Source organism: Astatotilapia calliptera, chromosome 17 (genome assembly GCF_964374335.1).
Source record: "Astatotilapia calliptera chromosome 17, fAstCal68.1, whole genome shotgun sequence".
Classification (NCBI taxonomy): domain Eukaryota; kingdom Metazoa; phylum Chordata; class Actinopteri; order Cichliformes; family Cichlidae; genus Astatotilapia; species Astatotilapia calliptera.
This window is the reverse complement of record NC_137438.1, coordinates 38,895,760-38,921,533: the sequence shown is the minus strand read 5'-3', so window position 1 is coordinate 38,921,533 and position 25,774 is coordinate 38,895,760. Positions and strand designations below refer to the sequence as shown.

At 42.7% G+C, this 25,774-nt stretch overlaps 2 protein-coding genes across 5 annotated transcripts in view; both read left to right on the top strand.

The window, feature by feature from the left end:
* Positions 1-10,061, top strand: part of anos1b (anosmin 1b) — a 53,481-nt gene extending 43,420 nt beyond the window's left edge. For 2 of the 3 annotated variants that reach the window (XM_026147817.2, XM_080291246.1), the window contains exons 9-15: positions 759-897; positions 2,064-2,318; positions 2,699-2,793; positions 3,126-3,294; positions 3,505-3,737; positions 8,883-9,026; positions 9,129-10,061. In XM_026147817.2, the coding sequence (XP_026003602.2) occupies positions 759-897; positions 2,064-2,318; positions 2,699-2,793; positions 3,126-3,294; positions 3,505-3,737; positions 8,883-9,023 (1,032 nt within the window). In that variant the 3' untranslated portion in view covers positions 9,024-9,026; positions 9,129-10,061. The remainder of the gene's footprint in view (positions 1-758; positions 898-2,063; positions 2,319-2,698; positions 2,794-3,125; positions 3,295-3,504; positions 3,738-8,882; positions 9,027-9,128) is intronic. The other variant, XM_026147818.2, reaches the window with a different exon arrangement.
* A 2,111-nt stretch (positions 10,062-12,172) lies between these two features.
* Positions 12,173-22,194, top strand: LOC113009416 (uncharacterized). Of its 2 annotated transcripts, none has more exons than XM_026147694.2 (10): positions 12,173-12,302; positions 14,427-16,133; positions 16,688-16,793; positions 17,413-17,560; positions 17,670-17,717; positions 17,824-17,901; positions 19,240-19,377; positions 20,186-20,269; positions 20,524-20,574; positions 20,744-22,194. In XM_026147694.2, exons 2-10 carry the CDS (start codon positions 14,672-14,674, stop codon positions 20,852-20,854), a joined length of 2,226 nt encoding a protein of 741 aa, XP_026003479.2. In that variant the 5' UTR covers positions 12,173-12,302; positions 14,427-14,671; the 3' UTR covers positions 20,855-22,194. The 2 variants fall into 2 exon arrangements, with proteins under 2 accessions (XP_026003479.2, XP_080147371.1); XM_080291245.1 differs by lacking the exon at positions 12,173-12,302 and adding an exon at positions 12,520-12,673.
* Positions 22,195-25,774: the final 3,580 nt, after the last annotated feature.

Genomic DNA, 25,774 nt, shown 5'->3' with positions numbered 1-25,774 from the left:
TGCGAGCACAATATGTTGTATTCCCAGGATTGGGATAAAACACATATCCTGTCAATCAGGAATTTCTGCAGGAGTGGAGAAAGCTAGCATTTAAGCCTCGTGGTAAAGTGGGGAATTCAGAGGAAGCACTCGAATGTGAAAAAAACCTCTGCTGTATCAGTGCTTTTAAATATATAGTTCATTGCTTTCTTACATGTAATGTCGACTGACATTATCCCAAACGTCTCTCGCTCTATCCGCTACACAAACGACACACGTAGACACACACACACACAGCTGTACAAGGCATATGTTTTGTCTATCTCGAAGGTAATGGAAATCCTTTTACCCCACTTTGTGTGCAGGAAGCACACACACACACAGATTTATCATGCGATCATCTCTTTGTTGTGACTAGTACCAGTCCACGCAGACAAACAGACCTGATTGACTGAGAGCCTGTTAACGAGCTGTCAGTCAAACAGCAGGCTAATGCAGAACAGGCCTGGACTGTCAGTCCTGCGGAGGGACGATGGAGACAACTGGGGTTTCTATGGCGATGATGCTGACGACGTATCAAAGTTAGCAGGTTTTCATGGACCTCGTCTGCAGCAGACGTATCATTAGTGTTTTTGTCACTCTTTACGTGATCCCTGTCCAGATTTAGCTAGTAAATCTGCATCAGTACAGACTGATAAATTGCTAATGTGTTGGACTACACGTGCAAAAAAAAGACAAATTCCATCTCTATAATCATTCTTTCTATTCCTGTCTTTTAGGCGCAGTGTGAAGTGTGGCTGCACGGTCTACCGCCTGCGACTTCCTACTTGCTCTCTGTCCAGACTGTGGCCTACTGGGGTCAGAAGAGACTGAAGAGTCCTAGAGCGCAGCTTGTCTTCACTACCATCCCTCATGCAGGTAATGAAAGCAAACAGCTGTCCTGTGGGGCCAGGTGATTTGACTTTACAGTTAAAATGCCAAGTATATTTCTTCAATGCAAAAAGAGTAAAATTGCACAGCGGGGTGGGGTTATGTGCAAGCGCCATCCTGGAGCCTCCAACTGTCAGCAAGAAAGCATATTTCCCAAAACGTCTGAAGCATTCATTGAATTTCAGTCAAGTATAAATGTGCTTTTTTTGTGGTGGGACTTGAGTGTGTGAGAGTGCATGGCAGCACCACTGCTTCTCACAGCTGTAGTTCATTTTCAGTAATTATTTCTAGGTGTAAATGTTTGTGCATTTGCATTACATGGTTTACCATAAATCCAAGCCATCTCTATCAACAGTTTGGATGATTACCATCGAGCCTTCAGTGGATTTTGGAGAGTTTTTGTCATGTGGAAATAAACATTGCAAATATAAGAGGTGCTAAATAAATGCAGCCTTCCTGGCCAAGTTTAAACTTTAGTGTTGTTGCGATTCAGCAAGAAAGCCAGCAATTATTAGTTACTTATTTTGAATATGTCATTGCTAGCTTGTCATGAAATTAGCAAATACTGCTTATGCAGCACAGTCTACAGAAGCTGTTTGTTAGCAGAGCCATACGTTATTGAGTTAATGATTTTCCTGTAAGTTCAGGGCTGCTTCGTTTGCTGACTCTCGACATATTCTGTCTACATACAGCTGCGCTGTTGAAACACAGAGTACAGTGGAAAGTTGGTGATGTTAATGGTCTTCCAGGCAACAGAGGTATTTATAGGTGACCTATCGGGTCAGCTCAGCAGAGGATTATAGCCAGCTGCAGCTCTATTACCAAACCACATACAACTTTATATGGAACATGCTGCCATTCATAATTTGGGAGTATTAATATTTTTACATAGTCTCTGCGTATTAGCTGTTTGCTCATCGCTAATGAGGGTCAGTTAGGCCAGATAAAGCCAAGGAGTGTTTCCGCTAGCTACCAGCTGCAGTCTCATTACCAGTTTATGATATTTCTGCCACAGTATAGGTTCCATGTGCTGTGTAACAGGTCTGTATACACAAAACATGCACATGGTCAATATGTAATCCACAGAGACACACAAAAGTAAAGTTTTACGCTGAGTTCTTTTCCTCCGTCTCTTTCTCCGTCCTCTCGACCAGACTCGACCAAAGGCGACGATTTCTCCAATGAGCTCCCCTCTTCTTCCTCTTCCTCTTCATCCTCCCTTCCCTCTTCTCTTTCGATCTCTTCTTTCTCTCCTTCTTCCTCTGACCTCCCGGTTTCCTCCTCTCTCCCTCACCCCGAAACCCCTCTGAGCCCCGTTGCCCTTGAAAAGCTGCGGCTGGAGGTCGCCGCCCCTCATTACCATAACAACCAGCTCCAGGTGAAGGTGTTCTGGAAGTGGCCTCAGCATGGTGAGTGGGTCTAGAAACACTAAACAACTGAACAAACTCCTGGTAAGAATATAAAAACACTCAACTTGAATAAGTCAGTCGGCTCGAAGCTTTATTATGTGATAGATAATCCCACAGGTCCACTATAGTAACTCGAATTAGCGTAAGCCGAGCCTTCCCGCCCCTGACTTTTAAGGCTTAATCAATTTCAAATGCATGATTTTGGTTTTTGCACTCGATTCCACTCACTGAAATGTTGAAGTCACAGATGAAACAGCAGTTAGTTCTTCAAATCAAGCTGATAACAAGTTAAAAAAGTTGACAAAAGAAGCATTGACTTTCCTATATCATTCATTTTTACACAAAAAGTAAACGTATCTCTTTGGTCTTTTCGCTAACAGTGAGACAGAGACACGCTGGCCCGTACATTTTGAGGTGGCGACCGCATACCTGCAGCACTAATGTGACAAGCATGGAGAGAACAACTACGGTGCAGGTATACGCACACGGGTGGGGGCTGATCTGTGCGTTTGTAACACTGTAAAGATGTGTTGTTATTCTGTAACTGCAACTATGTGTGTGTGCACGGATTAGACATCACATTTCATCACCATAACACAAATAAGTACATTTCTATGGTGCAGTACAGTTCAGTCTGTGTGTGTAGTTTCTGTCTCTAAGAAATACTCGATACACTTTTTATATTACAAGCTGCTTATGAGACACGTGTGGAGACAAGAATAGGGCTAAAATGTGTGTCAGTTTAAACTTTAACTATAAACATTTCCTTTTTTATCCTTAACTTGGCTTAATTTCCCCTCTCTCCAGGGCACTCATCACACCATCACAGGTTTGCTGTTTGCCTGTAAGTACCGGGTTGCTGTGGCGCTGAAAGCTGACCCACGGTCAGAGGCTGTTGCCTGGCTTACAACCCCGACTTGCTCCTCTGTCAGGGTCAGAGGAGGCAAAAGTTTGCTGTGCAACACTGAGAGTAGGGGTAACTATTTACAGATGTATTCGTGGTGTTCACTAATCCTTTTTTTAAATACCTTTTTGATGATCAGTTTGAATACAAGCACTGAAAAACCACAACATTCAAGTAGTTTTGCTAAACAGCCTTTTTTGCATTTAAGTAGTTGAATCAAACTCCTTAATTTAACCTGGTTTTAAATCATTCAGATAATGTTTTGGCTTTCCTTTGCATCAGAGCGCCTCCTGTCAGGCAGAAAGGTAGTACTGCGTCCAGAACGACTGACCGCAGACTTCCAACAGGTCAACGGTACTCTGCTCGCCACCTTTCGTTGGAGATTGTCCCAGCACGCGCTTCACCCGACAGCTGTCGAGGGTTTCCAGTTTACCTGGACGCTTCAGTCAGAGGTTGCGGGGAAAGCCGATGGACTGGAAGACACGCTCATCTCCCAGACACAGACTATCGCACCGGTGAGACAAAGCGAAAGCGTAGATCGTCACAGCTAAAATGACTAGAGACGGTGTGTTTGTGTGTTTGTGTGAGTCAAAAAGGAGTTTCACGTCCTGTTTCTTTTTTGCCTTTGTCTTTTAGAGAATTAAGCTTCAGGGAGTCAAAGATGAAATGAACAAAAAAATAATCACTCAATAAAAAATATAATAAACATTACCAGACCTCAGAGCTTACTATTAAAAACCCATCAATGACACACATCGCTGATTGTAGTTTACTATTTTTTTAGTTGTGCTGCTAGAACATCACACAAATGCTTGAATCTCATGCTGATGCCACTACTAAAAAAGTTCAACAAAGACTGTTCTTTTTAAGGAAAATGAGATCTTTTAATGTCTCATCTGAGATGTTGTCTTAGTTTTATCGAATCTGTGATGTCTTTTTGTATCGTTGCCTGGTTTGGTAACCTGACGGTGAACAATAAGAATCGGTTGGGACTTCTGGTAAAAACTGCTAGCAAAATTTCAGGGCGCTGGCAAGATGGACTTTTGTCCATTTACAATAGAAATGTGCTTAGAAAGGCTCATTCTATTATTAATTGTGTGAACCATCCACTTCACGGTGAGTTTGAGTTGTTGCCTTCCGGCCGCCGTTTTAGAGTACCTGTGAGGAAGCCTAAAAGACTCCAGGTCTCTTTTATCCCCACTGCATCTTGTCTCCTCAATGGCAAATAACTGTCCTAGGACTTTCTATCACTATTATTGTCATAATTATTTTATAGTATTGTTCTGTTTATTTATATCCTGCTGCTAAACTAATTTCCCCTTGTGGGACAATAAAGAAATTGAATTGAAATTGAATTGAATTGAAAGTAGTCCCCAACAAATGTTTAATTTACCTCTGTTGAAATATCCTGTGCTTAAAACTACAGTGCTTACCAACGTTTATATATATATATATATATATATATATACACACATATACACACACACACACACACACACACACACACACACACACATATATATATATGTGTGTGTGTGTGTGTGTGTGTGTGTGTATATGTGTGTATATATATATATATATATATATATATACACACCCACACACATATATATATATACACGTATATATATATATATATATATATATATATATATATACACGTATATATATATATATATAACACCCAGCACGCCCCTGCGGGCGGTTTATCCTTCAAGCTCGGGTCCTCTACCAGAGGCCTGGGAGCTTGAGGGTCCTGCGCAGTATCTTAGCTGTTCCCAGGACTGCGCTCTTCTGGACAGAGATCTCCGATGTTGTTCCCGGGATCTGCTGGAGCCACTCGCCTAGCTTGGGAGTCACCGCACCTAGTGCTCCGATTACCACGGGGACCACCGTTACCTTCACCCTCCACATCCTCTCGAGCTCTTCTCTGAGCCCTTGGTATTTCTCCAGCTTCTCGTGTTCCTTCTTCCTGATATTGCTGTCATTGGGAACCGCTACATCGATCACTACGGCCGTCTTCTTCTGTTTGTCTACCACCACTATGTCCGGTTGGTTAGCCACCACCATTTTGTCCGTCTGTATCTGGAAGTCCCACAGGATCTTAGCTCGGTCATTCTCCACCACCCTTGGGGGCATCTCCCATTTTGACCTCGGGACTTCTAGGTTATACTCGGCACAGATGTTCCTGTACACTATGCCGGCCACTTGGTTATGGCGTTCCATGTATGCCTTGCCTGCTAGCATCTTCCACCCTGCTGTTATGTGCTGGATTGTCTCTGGGGCATCTTTACACAGCCTGCACCTGGGGTCTTGCCTGGTGTGATAGACCCCAGCCTCTATGGATCTTGTACTCAGAGCTTGTTCTTGTGCTGCCATGATTAGTGCCTCTGTGCTGTCTTTCAGTCCAGCTTTGTCCAGCCACTGGTAGGATTTCTGGATATCAGCCACCTCCTCTATCTGCCGGTGGTACATACCGTGCAGGGGCCTGTCCTTCCATGATGGTTCCTCGTCTCCCTCCTCTTTCTTGGGTTTCTGCTGCCTGAGGTATTCACTGAGCACTCGGTCAGTTGGGGCCATCTTCCCAATGTATTCTTGGATGTTCCTTGTCTCATCCTGGACTGTGGTGCTGACACTCACCAGTCCCCGGCCCCCTTCCTTCCGCTTAGCGTACAGCCTCAGGGTGCTGGACTTGGGGTGAAACCCTCCATGCATGGTAAGGAGCTTTCTTGTCTTGATGTCAGTGGCTTCTATCTCCTCCTTTGCCCAGCCTATTACCCCAGCAGGGTACCTGATCACGGGCAGGGCGTATGTGTTGATGGCCCGGATCTTGTTCTTACCATTCAGCTGACTCCTCAGGACTTGCCTGACCCTCTGCAGGTACTTGGTGGTTGCAGCCTTTCTAGCGGCCTCTTCATGGTTCCCATTTGCCTGCGGGATCCCCAGGTACTTGTAACTGTCCTCTATGTCTGCAATGTTGCCTTCTGGTAGTTCAATCCCCTCAGTTCTGACTACCTTCCCTCTCTTTGTTACCATCCGACTACACTTCTCCAGTCCGAACGACATTCCAATGTCATTGCTGTATAGCCTGGTAGTGTGGATCAGTGAATCGATGTCTCGTTCACTCTTGGCATACAGCTTGATGTCATCCATGTACAGGAGGTGGCTGACAACTGCTCCGTTCCGTAGTCGGTATCCGTAGCCAGTCTTGTTAATGATCTCACTGAGGGGGTTCAGGCCTATGCAGAACAGCAGTGGGGACAGAGCATCTCCTTGGTAGATCCCGCACTTGATGGTAACTTGTGCTATGGGCTTGGAGTTGGCCTCTAGTGTTGTACGCCACATCCCCATTGAGTTCCTGATGAAGGCTCTTAGGGTCCCATTGATCTTGTACAATTCTAGGCATTCCAGTATCCAGCTGTGGGGCATTGAGTCATAGGCCTTCTTGTAATCAATCCAGGCAGTGCACAGGTTGGTCAGTCTGGTCTTGCAGTCTCGGCTGATTGTTCTGTCTACCAGTAGCTGGTGTTTTGCGCCTCTGGTATTCTTGCCAATTCCTTTCTGTGTCCCGCTCATGTATTGACCCATGTGCCTGTTCATCTTAGCCGATATGATGCCTGACAGGAGCTTCCATGTAGTACTGAGGCAGGTTATTGGTCGGTAGTTGGAGGGGACCGGTCCCTTCTTGGGGTCCTTGGGGATCAGGACCGTCCGGCCTTCAGTTAGCCATTCCGGGTGTCTCTCGTTAACTAGCAGCTGGTTCATTTGTGCTGCCAGACGCTCGTGGAGTGCAGTCAGCTTCTTCAGCCAGTAGGCGTGAACCATGTCTGTCCAACTCTTCATACTGGAGACCCTTTCTTGGATATCTGCCACTGTGATGGTTACTGGACCCTGTTCAGGGAGGTCGCTGTGGTCTGCCCTCAGATCCACTAGCCACTGAGCATTGCCGTTATGGGTTGCATCCTTCTCCCATATGCTCTTCCAGTATTGCTCCGTCTCCAGCCTTGGTGGTGCTGTTCTCTTATTGTTCCCTTGCCACTGAGAGTACACCTTTGCTGGTTCTGTGGAGAACAGCTGGTTTATTCTCCTGCCTTCTATCTCTCTGGTGTACCTCCTCAAGCGGCTGGCCAAGGCTGTGAGTCTTTGCTTGGCAGTTTCCAAGGCCTCAGGTATGGACAGCTTGCTGTATTTCTTAGGCACCTTCTTTGTCGCATCTTTCTGCAACTCCGTTAGTTGGCTAACCTCCCTCCGTGCTACTTTGATCTTGCCCTCTAGCCTCCTTCTCCATGGAGGGTACTGCCCCTTGTGGCTGTTCAACTTGTAGCCAAGCATCTCACTGATCACTGCTGCCGTATTGTAGATCAGCTTGTTAGTGTCGGTAATCGTGGTTGTAGGTATTGCCCGTAGTGCTGCATTAACATCATCTAGCAGACCTTCTGAGGGTACTTCACGTAATCTTGGTAACCGGCTACGGGGGATCCAGGTTTCAAGCTTGGCCCTGATCCTATTTTTCAGGTCAGTTCCTCTCGCACTCAACGATCCTTCTCCTATCGCACTTGGGGCTATGTACCCAATCTCGGGTGGGGGTGATGATATCTCCCCCCTGACCTGGCGTCCTGACTCCTCCTTGCCGTAGCATTTGTGTTGTACCTCGTCAATCTCTAGCTGTGAGAGCAGTCCCTTCTTTCGAATGTTGGAACACTGAGCTACTAGTTGTTTCGCCGTCATTGTGGATGTTGGGTATCGAAGAATCCATAGGTCCCTCATCCTATTCATGTAGCCCCTTCCGCCGGGGTTACTTGCGTAGTAGCATTCCAACAACGCCCTATTTTCGTCCCTTGCCCACCGATGCCTTCTTGTTCCAGTAGCCCACTTTTCGTCAGGGTGCCCTGGTTCCTCAACACCTGACGCGGACCTTGTTGATCCGGGCGACGTCCGAGCCGGCATGCCTTCATATTTATCTGTCTCGCTCATGTCTGCGGTAGGCTTGCTTAGCATAGGGGGTCTAGCCTTAGGACCCTTACTGGATACAGACGCCCCAGGCAGGAATCGAACTTGCGATCCTCTGTTCCAAAGGCGTGTAGTTTAACCACTACGCTATCCAGCTGCTATTGGTGGCCAGTATGGGTATATATATATATATATATATATATATATATGTATATACACACATATATATATATATATATGTGTGTGTATATATATATATCTATATATATATATATATATATATATATATATATATATATATATATATATATATATATGTATATATATACGTGTATATATACACACATATATATATATGTGTGTATATATATATACGTGTATATATACACACATATATATATACGTGTATATATACACACATATATATATATGTGTGTATATATATATATACGTGTATATATACACACATATATATATATGTGTGTATATATATATGTGTATATGTATATATATAATGACCCACTTTGTGATAGATAGGTTGATACGGCTTAGTAAGCAGCACCTTAAAGGGATGAACCTGGAGGTGAAAGCTAAGGGGAATTGTTACCATTTAAAAAGAAAGAAAAAATAGGTTTGGCCTCTTCATTTTACTTTCAATCCTATTTATACTTTTACTTTAGTTTTTTGTGAACTCTCTTCTTCCTCCGCAGTCTCAGAGGTCGGTGACCGTCTATGGTCTTCAGGCCGACAGCGTTTACCAGCTGCAGCTCCAGGTGTTAACAACAGGGGGCAGCAGTGGCACCGCAGTCTCAAAGACCATATATACTCCAGCTATCAACACAACGCTTTAATAGGTAATCACATAAGCACATGATTTATTTTTTTCTCTGAAACATTCACTTTTTAAAAATTGGTTTCTCTTTGGTTCTCTTACCTGTACCAATCTTTTCTTGCAGGCTCCAGCTGCAGCACCTCCACCATCACTTTTCTGTAGTCTTCCACTGTGCACTAAGGGAACATGACTTAAACTATAACATAAAGAACATTAATCTCAGAAATTTAGATTTAGATTCCTCTCAGACATTTTCTGTTTTGTATATTTTTTTCTCTCATTGAATCACTTTGCAAAGATTATGAAGGTTGCGGGCTTGCTCTAATGGTTAACAGCATGAGCCTTTATCATTTTGTAAGAATTTAATATGAACTGTACATATGCACGGTGCCAGTTTGTGTTGGCACCAACAACCACGTCCCTGTTTTATTTTTCTCATGTCTGTGAAAAGTGAGACTTCTCGCACGGCTGCGTTTGGTATAAAGATGAGATTCAGTCTAAAAACCTCACGTCACTCGAGCCACATGACACTTGGACAGAGACTCTGTGTGTCTGTTGTTTTTGATCATGCTAGTAGAGAAAACATAGCACTGACCTTATGTACAATAAGTTATGTATAGCAACAACAGGCCCACTGTTATATCTCGATGCATAATCTCTGAGGTTAGTGCGGTCTTAATGTAAGCTCAGACATTTTCATATTTTGTCCGTATGTTTTTAACCTGTTTGTTTGCTTGTTTTTACTTTTGTATAGGTAAATGTAATTGTTCGATCAAATCCGGGCTGTGTGAATAATTTTTTACATAATAGTACGCCCATGTCATTAAACGATGAAAGCTAACGTAGCTACACCTGTGGTCGTCAGACTCCTGTTAAAAGTCAGATTGTTGCTTTAAGTCTGTTGGAAACTGCTGGTGTGCAACCGGTAAGTTAATATTCTCCTATGTAACCTTTTCCTGTTCATAATTTGTAGTTTAAGCTTTTACTTTTTTTACTAGTAGATTTATTTATTGTTTTCCTGTCCTTTTTTGTAATTAAAGATGATCAAAATATGGAATATGTTGTGTCATTGATGTGGTAAATATAAAAGATGATGATGCTCATAGTGTTTGTGAAAGCACAGAGCAAATGTTGACTGCAACCCTGAAGTCTATTAAATGCTGATATCGAATCCTCTCGGTTTTATCACTGCAGTTGTCCATGATGACACCAGCTGGGTAATCAATAATAACAGTAACTACAGTAAGTCCAAAGCTTTTTAAATGTATAAAAGCTGATTAACATCTAATCAGCTTTTATAACCAAGCTGTCTTTAATATTTCAAGGGGGGAAATTTCTGCAGTTTAAGCCGTTTATATGTTTTACATCGATCGAATAAAATAAACTTCTTCAGGCTCATCAGGAAACTTGGCAGGGAGCAGATTCACTTCTGTCTGGGCTGACATGCTCAAGTTTTACTAAACATCGGTTATTCCTTGAAAACACAGTGAATACGTCCCAACTGATTATTCCAGAATCAGCTGGTTTTATTTATTTATTTTTTCAAGTTGCAGGCTCACAGTGGATTCGTGGCAAGAACATTTACAGGGCTGAAAAATTAATTTAGGGTATAATAAAAATGACATCAATTTTACACCAAATCATCAACACCATCAATACCACGACTACAAAACTTTTAATTTTAATGGGTGTTTCGTTTTAATGGAGTGAGATAGAGAATCAACCAAAAAGAAAGGAAAAAAATCCATAAATGTTATAAACTGGTTTACATGTTAGTGAGTGAAATAAGTATTTCATCCCCAAGCAAAACATGACTTAGCGCTTGATGGAGAAACCCTTATTGGAAAGGACATCGGCAAGATGTTTCTTGTAGTTGGTCACCAGGTTTGCAAACATCTCAGGAGGGATTTTGACCCACTCCTCTTTACAGAAGCTCTCTCAGTAGTGTTTATTGGCTGCTACCTGACAACTCTTTTGTTGCCGTGCTCGTTTTGGGCCATTGTCATGATGGAAAACCCATCCATGACTCATCTTCAGTCCTCTGGCTGAGGGAAGGAGGTTCTCGCCCATGCACATGGCCCCTCAATGCTTCTTCTTTGTGTTATAATCATATAATCTCTTCTATAGTTGATGCCAGAGAGCTTGATTTTGGTTTGATCTGGTTGCAGCACTTTCTCCGGCGTTTCTAACGGCGTTACTAACGACGTTACTTCTTTCAGTAACGTAATCTCACTAATTACTATTCCTATCTTTACAAGGCCGTTACCGTTACTAACAAGAAAATGCGGTCGCGTTACTATTTTTCAACAAACAGACGGTTGAAGCTGTGTTCAGCTTACAGCTGTAAGTAATCTGGGCGCTACAGCTTTCTGCCCAACGATCACTTTTTGGCACAACACCTGGAGATAAGGGGGCAAAACAATCGCATGAGTGCTGCTGCTTGACTGAGGAAGAATAAAGTAGTCGTGGTAAGACAATTACATGACCACTTCAAGATGACGAAGCAACAAGGTGACATATACCAGTTTTTAAATTGTGTTGATAGGCCACTTAAAACCAGAGTCATGATAAACAAGATATACGCGGCGTTTTTTCGCAGCAAGCACTCTGCTTATGACCAAAAATAAAAACAAACAAATAATCCGTGTGGCATCTTATCTAATGCAGAACACCCGATTGCTATGTAAATAGTTTGAAACGGTTATACTAAAGGGTAAAAGGCAAAGGGCTGCAAGTAACTTTGTTCTTTGCAAAACTTGTGCATAGGATTTTAAAACTGACAACTTATATTTGCATATAAAGTTATGAAATATGATTCAATAAACGTGTTTGTGGTTGTTACAGTAAAAAATATAACTTGACTATAATTAATTACGTTTTCAAAGTAACTTACCCAACACTGGGTATGAACGCGTGAAGTGTACACACCGAACAATGAAATGTAAAACAGGAGCTTTTATAACATTACCCTTTTTTCCCACAATCTTTGTTGACAGACTTTATGTCCCCAGTTAAAAAAAAACTATGGACGTAAAGTTTTTGAACATGAACAATAAAAATAAAAACAAAACAAATGGGATCAAATTAAATAAATAAAATAAAGCTTTTGTCTTTTACATCGTGGTAGAAATGAAATAAGAAGAGAGAACCTGAAATCTCAAGGATGCTTCGCGACAGCTTCCGGACACAGCCGAAGCGCACTCCGAAGCCGTGACGCAATCAACGAGCGACGACAGCTTTGATTGTTATTTGTGCAAATCGTGGCCAGACAAAACTCGTTTGTTGTTTGACTGACAAGGTATAGTAGATATATGTTTCTTGTAGCTTCTTGCTGTGGTTTGGCTCATCAAATCCGGCAGACTTCGAGTAATGACTCGCAGCTCGTTCTTTGTCTTTTTGCGCCCCCAACTTCCTCTCGAAAATGGAGGAAATGTGTGTAGTCGTTGCTTTGTGTTTTCGCCTGTGCTTTGGCTGCAGCTAGCTAACTTAGCTCGCTTGAGCGCAATGACAAACTTGTGCAGAACTTTGTGCAACGTCATATTATGCCACCCGTTAAATAATTTGGTGGTGCGTTATATTGCTGAATGATGCGCGGACCTGCTCCGTTTGTTGGAGCCCAAATGTCAGACTGGGGCAGCTAACGGAGCAGTTTTCATTTAACTTGATAACGTAAGTGAATTTTACCAGCCATTTGTAACGACAGCAATTTCTCCCTGTGTAGTTGCTAATTCATACCACGCTCAGAGTTTCCCCGAGCCACATGGTACTCTTTAAAAGGCAGCATTAACTTTAAGAGGACAGTAGCATGCAGTGTTAGTCATGTGCTTAGTATTTGTGGGAAAAAGTGACGGCGCGCTGTAACAACAAGTGAATCCTGTCGGAACATCAAACCACCTGTTAATCAAACAGCGACGTACTTAGATGCTTTGTAACCAAGCAGACAAATAATCAAAGTGCCTGTTTTCGGTTTTTTTGTTTTCTTTTTGGCTCCTCAATTTAATATAGCAAGGGATCATCTGCCCGCATCTCACCCTGTTTCTAGCATCCTCCTCCGTCACACCACCCCTCTCATTCATTGCATCCATGAACCTTTTCCTCCTTCCTGGCAGCTCCATCCTTTGTCCAATATGTCCAGCATTTCTTCTCTGCACTGTCAAAACCATTACTAGTCATAGTACCTACATTTAAAGGCCCTGCTTTCACTCCTACACACCTGCCTTTCTGAACATGCCTTCCTCCTTCCCTCTTGCTTTGTCTTCGGCCAACAGTAGCCCAGTTTCTACAAGCACTGGGAAGCGGTCGCTGTTAACCCAGGCCCTGACCGATCCTGTATAGAAATCTCCTCCTTGATGTTCCGCATGTTTGATTTTAGAAAGATTTTACACAGGATGCCCTTCTCGATGCAACACTCTCCATTTATTCAGGCCCGAGACCAGAACTAGAGTACACTGACTTGTGGCCTGGTCTTATCTATTTTTCTTCTCTTTTTTTTTTGTAGGTTCAAAGTTTGTTTTTGTTTTTGTTTTTTAAATGTAAAGTATCAGGTAGAGAAATGGCCCTGTGTCATCTTAAGACAACCATGTTGATGTTTACATGTCCCTGGAAATTAATCATTAACAATTCACTCCACGTTTGTGAATTGGAGGGATACACGTGTGTGAGTGAAGGTGGGCGACTTAAAATACCCACGAGCAGCCACTGAAATCCATGCACACTGCAAAAGATGGGTGAAAAAGAGACTGCAGACAGGGCGGGGTGGGTGGTGCTGAGTGTCAGGGGTGATTTTTGGCAGAAGGATGGTAGCAAGGGTGAAAAGAAAGGTTTACAAGATGGTGGAGAGTCCCGTGGTGTATCCCATGAGACCAGCTTAATCATTTAGTGAGTTCTGTTGAGCTTAATTTGGCAGTTTTCAGCGTCAGGAAGATGAGATGGTTTGGACATGTGTAAAGCAGGGATTGAGGATGCGCTCGGCAAAGGATGTTAAAGATGGAGCTGCTGTGCAGGAGGAAAAGAGACCGCAGTGCAGATTCCTGTAGTGAAGGAGGACGTGCAGTAGGGTTGGTGTGACAGAAGGTGACACTAAAGATGGGGTGAGATAGAAGCAGCTTCCAGCTGCTCCCCGACCTAAAACAGTCAGTGTGCACAGCACGAGGAACACTCCTACTAGTGAGACAAGCTAGGGCAAATTTTATTTGATGCACATCTTGTATGTCTGGTTTATTTTCTGTGCACTGCGATGTGTGCATCTTTTAAATTGTTTTGGTTTCCTTGCCACAGTTGAAATCCCACCTGTTGTTATATTGTAGGCCTGCTTTTATCTGCGTTTGTGCTGCTGACATAAAGTGTTTGTTGAAGTTGAGCCTCGCAGAGCAAAAACAAACCGACTTTTTCTCTCTCCTTTTTTTTCTTCTCTACCAATTAGGAGACCATGGCGGAAATATAACACGCAGAAAAGTGTCCAACCTGCACATTCATGTCTGCTGTCGTGGTTGGAAAAGCTTAAGAACAATGGCAAATGTACTGGCTAGAAGAACACCTAAAGGGAAGCGAGCGCATAACATCTAGAAAGGCCGTTATACTGCCGGTCCAACAAACCAAAAGGGAAGCGAGGACAGGAGAGCAGAGAGCGGGTATTGGGATGGGGTTAAGAAGCCAAAGGAGGACGTCATGGTTCACAGCGGCTCTGCTTCCCCAATGAACACAACACCGTCAGCATCACCTCATTTAACTACAGCACCTCCTTTAGTCCCTCCGTCTGGAGGTACTACAGATCAGGACCAAACCCAGTCCCCTGCTAAACTCCTCACCGCAGGCCTTACGTCCAACTCTGATCTGACTCAGACCGGCACTCCTGCTGATACAGAGCAGCCTGTTGTAACTCCAGCCAAAGCATTAAGTACTAAGTCAAGCCAGGAATCAGTGTGGTCTTCTGCACAGACACCAACACCTGTTCCGGGCCCAGTCAATGGCCGCACATCGGGCAGGAAGAGGACTCCAAAGTCCTGTGACTGTTGTGGCCCCAACAGCACGGGGCACAATGTCAGAACCTCGGGGACAGGGAAGGGGAGAGGAAGAGGAAGGGTGGCCGGCAGGGACCCTGGGGTCACTCCTAAAGGGAAAGTGGACCAGTTGACGCATATCAAGAGCTTTGATTTGACCAAGGGGGAGGTAAATGATGAAGATAAGTTGCAAATGCCTGTTGCACTGGCTAATACTCAGTCACATACGCCTGTTGCCAAGGCTGTCACCGTCCCCTTGCAGGAAGAATCCCTAAGGAACTGTGTCATTCCGGAGAAAGCAGATGCGCATAAAAAGGAGGATGTGTTGATAGACGGCTCCGCGGCGTCTGATGTAGTAGAAAAAAGAGGCGGGGATTACAAGAGCGCAGATGTCCGATTGATAGGTACTGTGGGCGGGGGGTCACTAGTGGTTAGAGGTCAAGGAAGGGGAATGATGAAAGCCACAAGCGCATCGAATATGGAAGTTAACACTGAAATTAAAAAGGGAGAAACAGGTGGTGCTGCTGTCTGTTCTAAAACCGAGGCCTTGGCTCCGTCAGTGGTGCAGAGGGAAATTCAAGATGCACACATGCACCACGGGGACCAGAATGACCCCAGCTCAGTTAATTGTCCACTTAGAAACGGCGACACGGTAGACCTGTCTGACACCGATGAAGAAGGAGAGGAAAACAACATGATAGTGACCGAACCTGGAAACATACAGCTGTCCATCTCATGGCAGTCAGGCCCCGCTTCAAGATCAGGAACAACTCAGGACCTTGACTCTGAGATGCAGGTGGATCAAGTCCCCGACGGAACAGACAGAGTTGCTTTATTGGTAGCGCTGTCCAATGGAAATGTTATAGCACCAACAGACCACAACCGTGGATCTACAACTATGGAGGTGGAAAGTTCTCGTCCGGCTGCCGTTCCTCCACCAGACTACTGCCCTGTTACAGTGAGCAGCATCCAACATGGCTGGGCATTAAGTGACCACAGACTGTATTGTCAGCCTGGCACCTGGGAGAAAGACCAGATGGATGAAATGATGCACGAGAATCGGTCAGAAAACACAGATGGAACGATGCAGCATCAAGAGAGTCTGGAGCAGCTTACTGATACCATCCATGGTAAGATGTGGTTTAGGGTTCACGGTGCGAACCCATGCCTGAGCATGAATATATTCATCACCCTCTCCGTTTGGTAAATGATGTTTTACACACAAAGAAGCGACTGCTGAGAGGATCAGCATTTTTTTTATGTCATAAAAGATCCATAAAACATTCCTGGCCTTGTCCAGTAAGTGTTAATGTGCACACATTTGATCTGAGCTCATGTTTATACATGATTAATCATTCATGACATATTTTCTTAGCTCCCAGAAGGAGAACTAAATGCATGTGTTGATTTGATTGATGGTATAATAGTCAATTTTTGGTTAGGTAGTTTTCTGTTCAACAAAAAGGATGAGCAAAGTTCATTTTTAACAATATGTTTCTTTTTTTTTCTCTTTTAAAATTTTGAAACAACATAAATTCCTCTAGGACAACATTTTGTTGACCTGAGGCTTGCAGGTAAACTGACCAGGAGGCAAGACTGTCAAAAAGATTTTGAGATTTCTTGGATTAAAAAGCAAACACACTGGGTCACATAATCACTTTCATGACAACTTCCTCTGTTTTAGAGTTTCTGGAGAGCTTCTATATAAAATACGGCAGTTTCATTCCTCTCAGTGAATCTGATGTCCGGGAACACCTGAAGAAGGAGAGCAAGTGTGACCTCAGCAACAGGTCGGCACAAACTCAGTTTGATTTCACCTGCCTGACTGTTATTAACGTAGATAATCTGCACTTTTGAGACAGTTGGAGTAATATCTGAACTGCAGTGAGGAAACTAAAACGCGTTGTTGAGAGGTGTTACCCTCCTTTCTTCATATTTTGCTTCCGTGGAGTCTTTCTTGTTATTCTTAAAGACGTCTAGAACAAACGTTTTCTAGGATTTCTAAAGGTTTTGACATTGACTGCTTACTTCTGCTTTCTTTTACCAAATATTGACTCACAAGCTTGTTAGAACTGTACAAACTCTGGATTTGTCTATATTTCCATTGATGTTGGCATATGTTTCAATGAATCTCTGCGTCCATTTTCATATAAAGAAATGAGGACTGGCTCAAGACTCAACATGCTGATGGCAAACCATCCCTGTTTGAATAATGCTTTATTGCTCCAACAGGATTTAGACAAATCGGTGTGGAAGCAGAGCTGCTTACGTTAGCATCCGTCTTCTAGAAGTTTCTGTTGTCTTTTTCAGCGTTATTCTCTCAGACTGTCATTAAAGGTAAAATAAACAGATGAACCTCATATACAGAAGTTCGATTAACATTCCTTTCTCTCCGTGTGTCTGTTTTAGTGGGTTGGACATCAAAAGGGAGATGTCTCGGTACAAGTCGGGGCTGTCTTCTGCTCCTGTTGCAGGCTTCATGGTCATGTATAATAAACACACACTAAGGCTGGAGGACCTCGGCACACTGGAGGAACAGAATTGGCTCAATGATCAGGTAAAGAGAGGAATACAGTATTTTAATTTAATTAAATTTTTTTAAAATGTTAGTGATGCTGTAACTGTGCTACACCTTCAGTACTGATATCACGTTACCTTTTCGTCAGATTATCAACATGTATGGAGAACTCATTATGGAGGCTACAGAGCACAAGGTAAGACTGGGTGTGTTTGTAGGGTTATGCTTGATTAAAAAAATATTCACTGGTTATTTTTGAGAATCTAGATATTCAAAAAAAAGTTACTGTTTCTTTTTCTTAGGTTCATTTTTTCAACAGCTTTTTCCACAAGCAGCTTGTGGCCAAAGGTTACGATGGCGTGAAGAGATGGACTAAGAAAGTAAGGACATTTGGCTTCACTGGAATCAGTTTTTACTGGAAGCTGCAGAAAACTAGGTTCAGTTACTGGAAATGTTTCTGTGGCGTCTGTGTGCTCCTGCTGAGAACCATCATCTAAATACAAACCACAGCCTGGTTTCCAGAAAAGGTGGAACACTGCACTCTTAAAGTGAAACTGAGGAGCAGTGTTGGTCAAGTTACTTAAAATTAGTAATTAGTGACTAATTACAGATTACTTCTCCAAGAAAGTAATCCAGTTACTCTACTGATTACTTATTTTTAAAAGTAATTAGTTACTTTATTACTTTTTAAAAACATGATACACAACCTGAATATGTAATAGAGAAATAGACCTTTCAGCCCAATTCTATTTATTCTGCACAATCCATCATATAAAACTGAATCAAATGGAAAAAGCCTCTTTTTTTTATCAGTTTTAATCTTTTAACTTTATGCATCAAACAAAAATTAAATTATATGCACCATTCTCTGACTGGAAGAAATTTCATTAACATTTAAACCTATTTTCTGTACATTCCAGCACATAAGATAAAATAATGTTTTGTGTTTACACTCTTTCAAATAGATGCAAGTAAAACACAGTAAAAATGAATAAAATCACAGATTCAGCAGCACTGAGTCCTGTCACTCTTAAATCTATAGTCACCTGTTTAGCAGGAGTGGGGCGGGTGGAGGTTTGTCCACAGCGGTCATGTCAGTGGGGGATCCGGGGGTGCTTACATCACTGTGATGAGACACGCTCATAAACAGAATCATGGTTTAGTAATGCAGCGTGCTTATAGGAAAGTAACAGTAATCTAATTACTTTTTTGAAATAGTAATCCCTTACTTTACTCCTTACTTGTTAAAAGTAATCTGATTACAGTAACGCATTACTGCCCATCTCTGCTGAGGGGTTTTCTTATTTTTATGTCCTTGTCCTAACTACTTTTTAATATCTAACTGGCATCAGTGAGTAAATGTTATGTAAAAATATAAAAGCTGCAGAACCATTTCTCCATCATAAACAACACAACGAGGCTGGGCACACATCTCCCAGAATCCAACTGGGATCTTTTGCACGTCAGGTGCAAACCAGTATGCTCCAGAACCTCAGAGAACACAGCGTGACAAAAACACAAATGTGTGGCTTGAACGATTGCTTTCACCTCGTGTATTATTGGAAATGTAAACAATGACAGTGATTCAGATAAATTTGACTCTCAAACCTGTAACTACATCATAGAATTTGAGTTTTGTTTGTTATATTGCTGATTGTTAATTGACGATTGTTGACCTGTAGTGCGCTCCTTTCTGACTCTGTGTGTGGTCGTTTCAGGTCGACTTGTTCTCCAAGTGGCTGTTGCTAATTCCCATCCATTTAGAAATCCACTGGTCCCTCGTCACGGTCACCATGGCGACCAAAACCATCAGCTACTATGACAGCCAAGGCATCGTGTTCAGACACACCACAGATGTGAGCAACTCCGCGCATGTTGATGTTGTTTTGTGTCGTATTTTCTCAGTTTCAGAGAACGAGGCAGGAATCTCAGGAATCCAGTTTTTCTGCTCCTTAGACAAATAAATTATTGGGTTCAATAAAAACAGGAGGAGTCTACATTGAAGAGAAGAAAAAGCACAACAGTGATGGAAAAAGAATCCATATTTTATTACAATTAACTAGGCATAATTTCCTTAACTTTTGCTTTGTGGACACGATCATCTGAGCTCCTTTTGCCAAACACACTGTCCCCTCCCCCTCCTACTAACCCCCCTCTATTCCTCACATTTTCTGTGTGTATTTCTCTTGAGTCTGGCTCTTAGAAATATTGAATTAATGTAAGAAATCATCATTGGATACCGTATTTTTTCGGGCCCTAAGGCACACAGGATTATAAGGCACATTAAGTGAAACAAAACAGTCAGATGAATCAAATTTTACTCATCTCATTCTTCTTGCTTCCTCCTCTTCCGTAGCATTGATTCATTGATGCTGAATTCTCTGCAGCTGCTCTATTCCCATGTTCCCATGTATTCCCAATATTTTTCCCGGCTTCAGTGAGTAAACGTCTATAAGAAACTGTCAAAAAATCCTATGCAGCTTTTTGGTTGCAGACCTGTGTAATCCACAGCATCTTCTGTTCCCTGAACATTTACATAAATGTAGTTTCCGACCTTGCTGTCTCGCAGAATTTTAGATGTACTAAAATACATGCTTGTGCTGTAATGCTACATCTCTGCACCGTAATCACTGTAGCGGTTCTGTCTGTGTGACCTCCCATCAGAACATTATGAAGTACCTTCAGTCTGAAGCAAGAGAGAAGAAACAGACAGCTTTCCAGAAAGGCTGGAAGATTACTATAATCAAGGTAACTCTGATCCCAGACCTGTGTAAACACACACCCACTTACCTTTGCTCCTTTAAAACAGGGAAGATTATTTATTTTGCCCAGAGTAGTTCAGGAAAGTTGAAGTTTGCTTATTTTTTTTGTACGTAAATCTTTCACTTTGTATGTCCTAAGTCAAATTATAAAGTGGCATGCATGTAAATAAAGCTGAAATATATGCAAACAGTTCAGCCCAAAAGCTGCAGCTGTAGTGTTGACTGTGATTTATTCCTCAGGGTATTCCTCAGCAGAAAAACGACAGCGACTGTGGGGTATTCGTCCTTGAGGTGAGATTATGCATCTCTTTCACGACTCCCTGGCAGAAAAGCAAATAAAATAGATATAGAGTGTTTCTCCTGCCTTGGGTTTCTACACAAATTTGATTTGTTGGCCCTCACTGGAGGGCGAATAACACAGAGTAAAAACCTCACCACTGTCCGTCTTTCTGTTTGCCAGTACTGCCGCCGCCTCTCCGTGAAGCAGCCGCTGCTGTTCAGCCAGGACGACATGCCTCGCATTCGCAAGAGAATCTACAAGGAGCTGTGCGACCGTCGTCTCAACGACTGAACGACCGATTATCGGCCGCCTTCGCTCACTGACTTGCTCGCCTGGTTACACGTGATGGTCTGTCCGAGTGTGTCAGATGGCCTTTTTCACTGACGGCCAGTTACATAAGCTAACACAACCTGGCCATCTGTTTTCCAGGGAGCCCTAACTGCCCGTCTGCCTGCCCGACTGAAAGCTGAGCGGCTGTCTTTTGGGACTTTCGGTCACTTTTGGAGTTCAATTACAGTCTTGTAGCTCAGTAGATTTGTTTTTTAGACTCGCAAATTTTCAAGAACTACTGACGTGGCCCCCTACTGACCTGTACACTTAGGGTTGTTTCAGCTTTCTACAGCTACCACCTTCAGAGGCTTTTTTTCCGAGACCCCTCCCTTTAAAGAAGCGACTGAACACTTAATGTTGACTGAAGAAACAAGTGTTACATCAGCCTGGACCAATAGGAAGGACCTTTAATCCTACATGGAGTGGCCTTAATGCTAGATGGCCATTTTAAACTGAATGACAGTTTTAACCATTTGTTTTATGCTGGACTCCCCAGCAGCGTCACACTCGCAGTCATGTGCATGTTCTACGACATGTTAATAAAGCTAACGTATGAGTGACAGTGGACCAGACGTTCACTTAAAACTTGAAGGTTGGAGCTGGTTTCGTTCTCTTGGACTAGACGAGATATTTGCACGGTTAGAGGCCAACGAAGTCTAGAATTTCAACCGAATGTACCATCCATGTTTTCTTCTTTGCACCACATGGGCTAATGGCTTGAAACAGGGAGAGTTTAGTTTTTGTTTTTTCGAGTAAAGTTTCAGGTTTTTGAGACTTTATCTCAGCTGATACCTTAATGAAATTCCAGGTTTTGAATCATGTTATCTTTTTAGTTTGACCCCTGTTTTTTCTATGACCTTATGGTAAGTTAGTTTCAAACTGGACTTTTCCAGACATTTTTTGCAAAAATAAATCGTGTCTTCATACGATATCGTTTAAACCCATCAGATTTTCATGCTTTTCAGTAAATCTGCAGTTGAGCTGTCCTGCTAGCTGCTGATCTAAGGACCAGGGTGGATTCTCCAGCATTAGTGTCCCTGCTTCATACGGATGCATTAACACAGATGAGGAAAGTTGTGGTTACAGAGCGGCTTTCGAACAGAGAAACAAGTAGACCTCAGTTATTTTCATTCAACCGTTTTTTCGACATGGATTTAGTTGTTATATTCAATTATGTGTATTTACAGATTGTATTGTTCCTTTTTCTGGCCTACTACTGTATGTGCTAGCTCTGGCTAAGAACCACAGTGGTTTCTGGACTGTTTTTATTGTTGTTATTAAAAGGCCAATACTGCTGGAAACACTGCTGCATGATTTCCTGTGATTTATTTACAAGAAAAAAGCCCCCGGTCTCATTAATAAATAAATAAATAAACCGTACAAGCATGAAAAAAAGATAAATTAAAAAGATTTGGGGGGGGGGAAGAGACGTATGCAAGACATTTATCTTACAAACCCTCGTAAAATTTCCTCTTCCAGCTGACGTCCTCGAGATATAGAAACGGTAAATAAACAGCCATTCCTGTTGGAGTAAGACTGAGAACTTGTTATATCATTAAAACTCAAGACAAAGTGCGGTGAACTTATCATTTTAGATCCATATTTTCAGTAAGTGGACGACCTTCAGGTTAAATCTGTCCTTGTGCTGCCAGTCGTGTGTGAATTCACAGAGTTGACCATCTAATCCTCTGCTGTCGTCAGAGATTTTAGACAAGTGGATGATGGAAAAACCAGAAACTTAATTTAAAGAATTTGTGAAAGCTATAGGTGCTGATGAGCTCCTGCATTTCTAGATGATTACCACAAGAGGGGGCTCTATATCAGCAGTTGTTATTTAACACAAAGTGTGTTACTCTGTGGCGCTCAAGGAAGGACTTGAGCACTCGTGCATGGTTTTTGATTTTTATTTCTTCAGTCGTGCTTCTCTGTCTCCTGTCCCACGAGCTCAGTTACACGAGCCTTGTTCAGATTTTCAGTGCTGTGCTAACTGCTTTGCACTTGATTATTAGGCTTTTGGGGTTTTTTGGGTGGGTGGGTGGGTGGGGGTTCACTCTTCAACAGTATTGTCATCATGGGAGTTACTAAAAGTCTCAGTCAGCCTTTTTCATTCTTGTTCCATTAAAATTTCCCCAACATCACCATCACAGAGCTCATCTGAAACATCCATCTTTTCCACCATACACAGAGTTTTTAAATTGATTCTGTCTTTGCTGTAAGCTATTTTGAAACTCTGTAATTAGATGACACATTAATTTGAGACACTGTATGTATACACACACACACACACACACACATGAATAAATGAATCAAATAACTATTTGTATTCACTGTTCAAACAGTAACCAAAGGAACTGAATTCATAAGAAGTATGATTAACTGTTAAACTTATTTAAACTGTCTTCTCTGGAAAAGCACATTACCTCTAAAGAAATAATTTCACGCCTTCTTTGAGAGTCTGTAAGAACAGCGTTACTTGCAGTTGTTTCTACTAGATAATGACCATCATAGTGGAATTATTTATTCCCAATAATTTAGACATTTAAAAAATATATCCCCTCTTCACCAACTGACCAGACAGCCATTGTGAACTTTACTGAAGAAGAAACCTAGCGAATCTTAGTCAGCAAAGACAACATCCAGCTAACATGTGGTATTTAGTAAATGGCCTGTATTTGTATAGCGCTTTTCTAGTCCATAGGACCCCAAAGCGCTTTACACTACATCCAGTCATCCACCCATTCACACACTGGTGATGGCAGCTACATTGTAGCCACAGCTGCCCTGGGGCGCACCGACAGAGGCGAGGCTGCCGGACACTGGCGCCACCGGGCCCTCTGACCACCACCAGTAGGCAAACATGGGGTTAGTGTCTTGCCCAAGGATATTTGGCATGCAGCCAGGATGCAGCCTGCGATCGAACCACCGACCTTCTGATTAGTGGCTGACCTGCTCTGCCACCTGAGCTACAGCCACCCCGTGATTAACCATGTTACACATTACAGGTTTAAAGCAATAACGGTGCTAATGTAACTGTTAACCAGACTGAGTCCAGACCTACAGGTGGGAAAAAGAAACAAACTTCCCATCCTAACATAATTTAAATTGTAGAGCCACCTTTAGCAACAATAGCCTGTACAGCTTATCAGTCTCTCATAATGTTGGCGAGGAGTTTTGGACCACCTGTCTTTATAACGTTGCTTCAGTTTATTGAGCTTTGAGGCCCTTTGTTTATGCACAGATCTCTTGAGGTCCTGCTTCAGCATTTCAGTTGAGTTCAGTTCAATTCAGTTTTATTTATGGGGTGGCAGGTGGCAGAGCAGGTCAGCCACTAATCAGAAGGTCGGTGGTTCGATCCCAGGCTGCCTCCCGGCTGCATGCCAAATATCCTTGGGCGAGATACTAACTCCATGTTTGCCTACTGGTGGTGGTCAGAGGGCGTCGCCTCTGTCAGTGCGCCCCAGGGCAGCTGTAGCTTGCCATCACCAGTGTGTGAAGGACTGAATGTAGTGTAAAGTGCTATACAAATGCAGGCCATTTATTTATACAGCCCCAACTCACAACAACAGTCGCTTCAACATGCTTTAAAATGTAAGGTAGATCCTACAATAATACATACAGAGAAAAGCCCAACAATCATATGACCCCCTATGAGCAGCACTTTGGCCACAGTGGGAAGGAAAAACTCCCTTTTAACAGGAAGAAACCTCTGACAGAACCAGGCTCAGGGAGGGGCGGGGCCATCTGCTGTGATTGGTTGAGAAGAGAGAAGGAAGACAGGATAAAGACATGCTGTGGAAGAGAGACAGAGATTAATAAGAAGTATGAATCAGTGCAGAGAGGTCTGTTAACACACAGTGAGTGAAAAGGTGAGGCCTGGACTGAGAATACTTCGGTACAAAGAGGAGTTTATGGTCAAACTCAGTGACAGCAGGTACGATGAAGTGTTTGTGCTGATATCCTGTTTGGTTTTCTCCAGACGTGGTGCTCAACTTCAGCATTGTCCACCCCAAGGACATTGTTCCAGAAGTCTTGTGATTCGTTGCTGCCAAGTTCTTTTTAGACAGAAGAGGGTTTTACCGCTAAGCTTTGCAAACAAGCCACACTTGTTCAGTCTTTTTCTAACTGTACTGTTGTGTACAGCATTTTACATGCTAACTGAGAGCTGCAGAGGTTTGGAGCATTGTGCATTCTGTCCTCGTTGGGATGTCCACTGCCTGAACAAACAGAGGGATTTGTGATGGTGTTTTCAAAGAAATCCATCCAGGAGCTGAAATATTTCAGAGCCCACTGCCTATATGCATATAAAAATATGTCTATATACCAACTTGCCTTAAGTTTGTTTTTTTATTCCGACTTGGTATGTGGTGATGTAGGACAGCGTCTGTGTACAGTAGAAGGTGAGGCTGTCTGCATCTTCCTCTCCCATTAAATGTAATTCAGCTCTGCACAGGCAGGTTGAGTGCTACTAAGCACTGCTTTCTCTCACTAATGTGGGGAAACTACAGCTAACAGCACGACCCAATAAGAGGTCAGAGAAAGCTGCTCTCCCTTTGGTGAGAGTTTGGAAAATGTTGACTGATTTCATCTCGCAGCTGAGCTTGGTCCTGTTTTTCTCCAGATAGTCCACTGGTCTCTGATGGCCTTTTAAATGCAGCCACATTCTCTCTTTTTTATTTATTTATTTATGTTTTGATGCCATTCTGTCTGGAGCCCCTAACTTCAACTTCAGCTCTGCTCTCTGGAGGGAAATTTGGTTGGCTGCCAGAGCTTAAAATACTCATAAAAGCATCCCACAAATAGGACAATGAAGCTAAGATATAACTGGAATAAATAACAGATGAGGGTCAAAGGCACTCCTGAGAGATAAACCCCAACATCAGG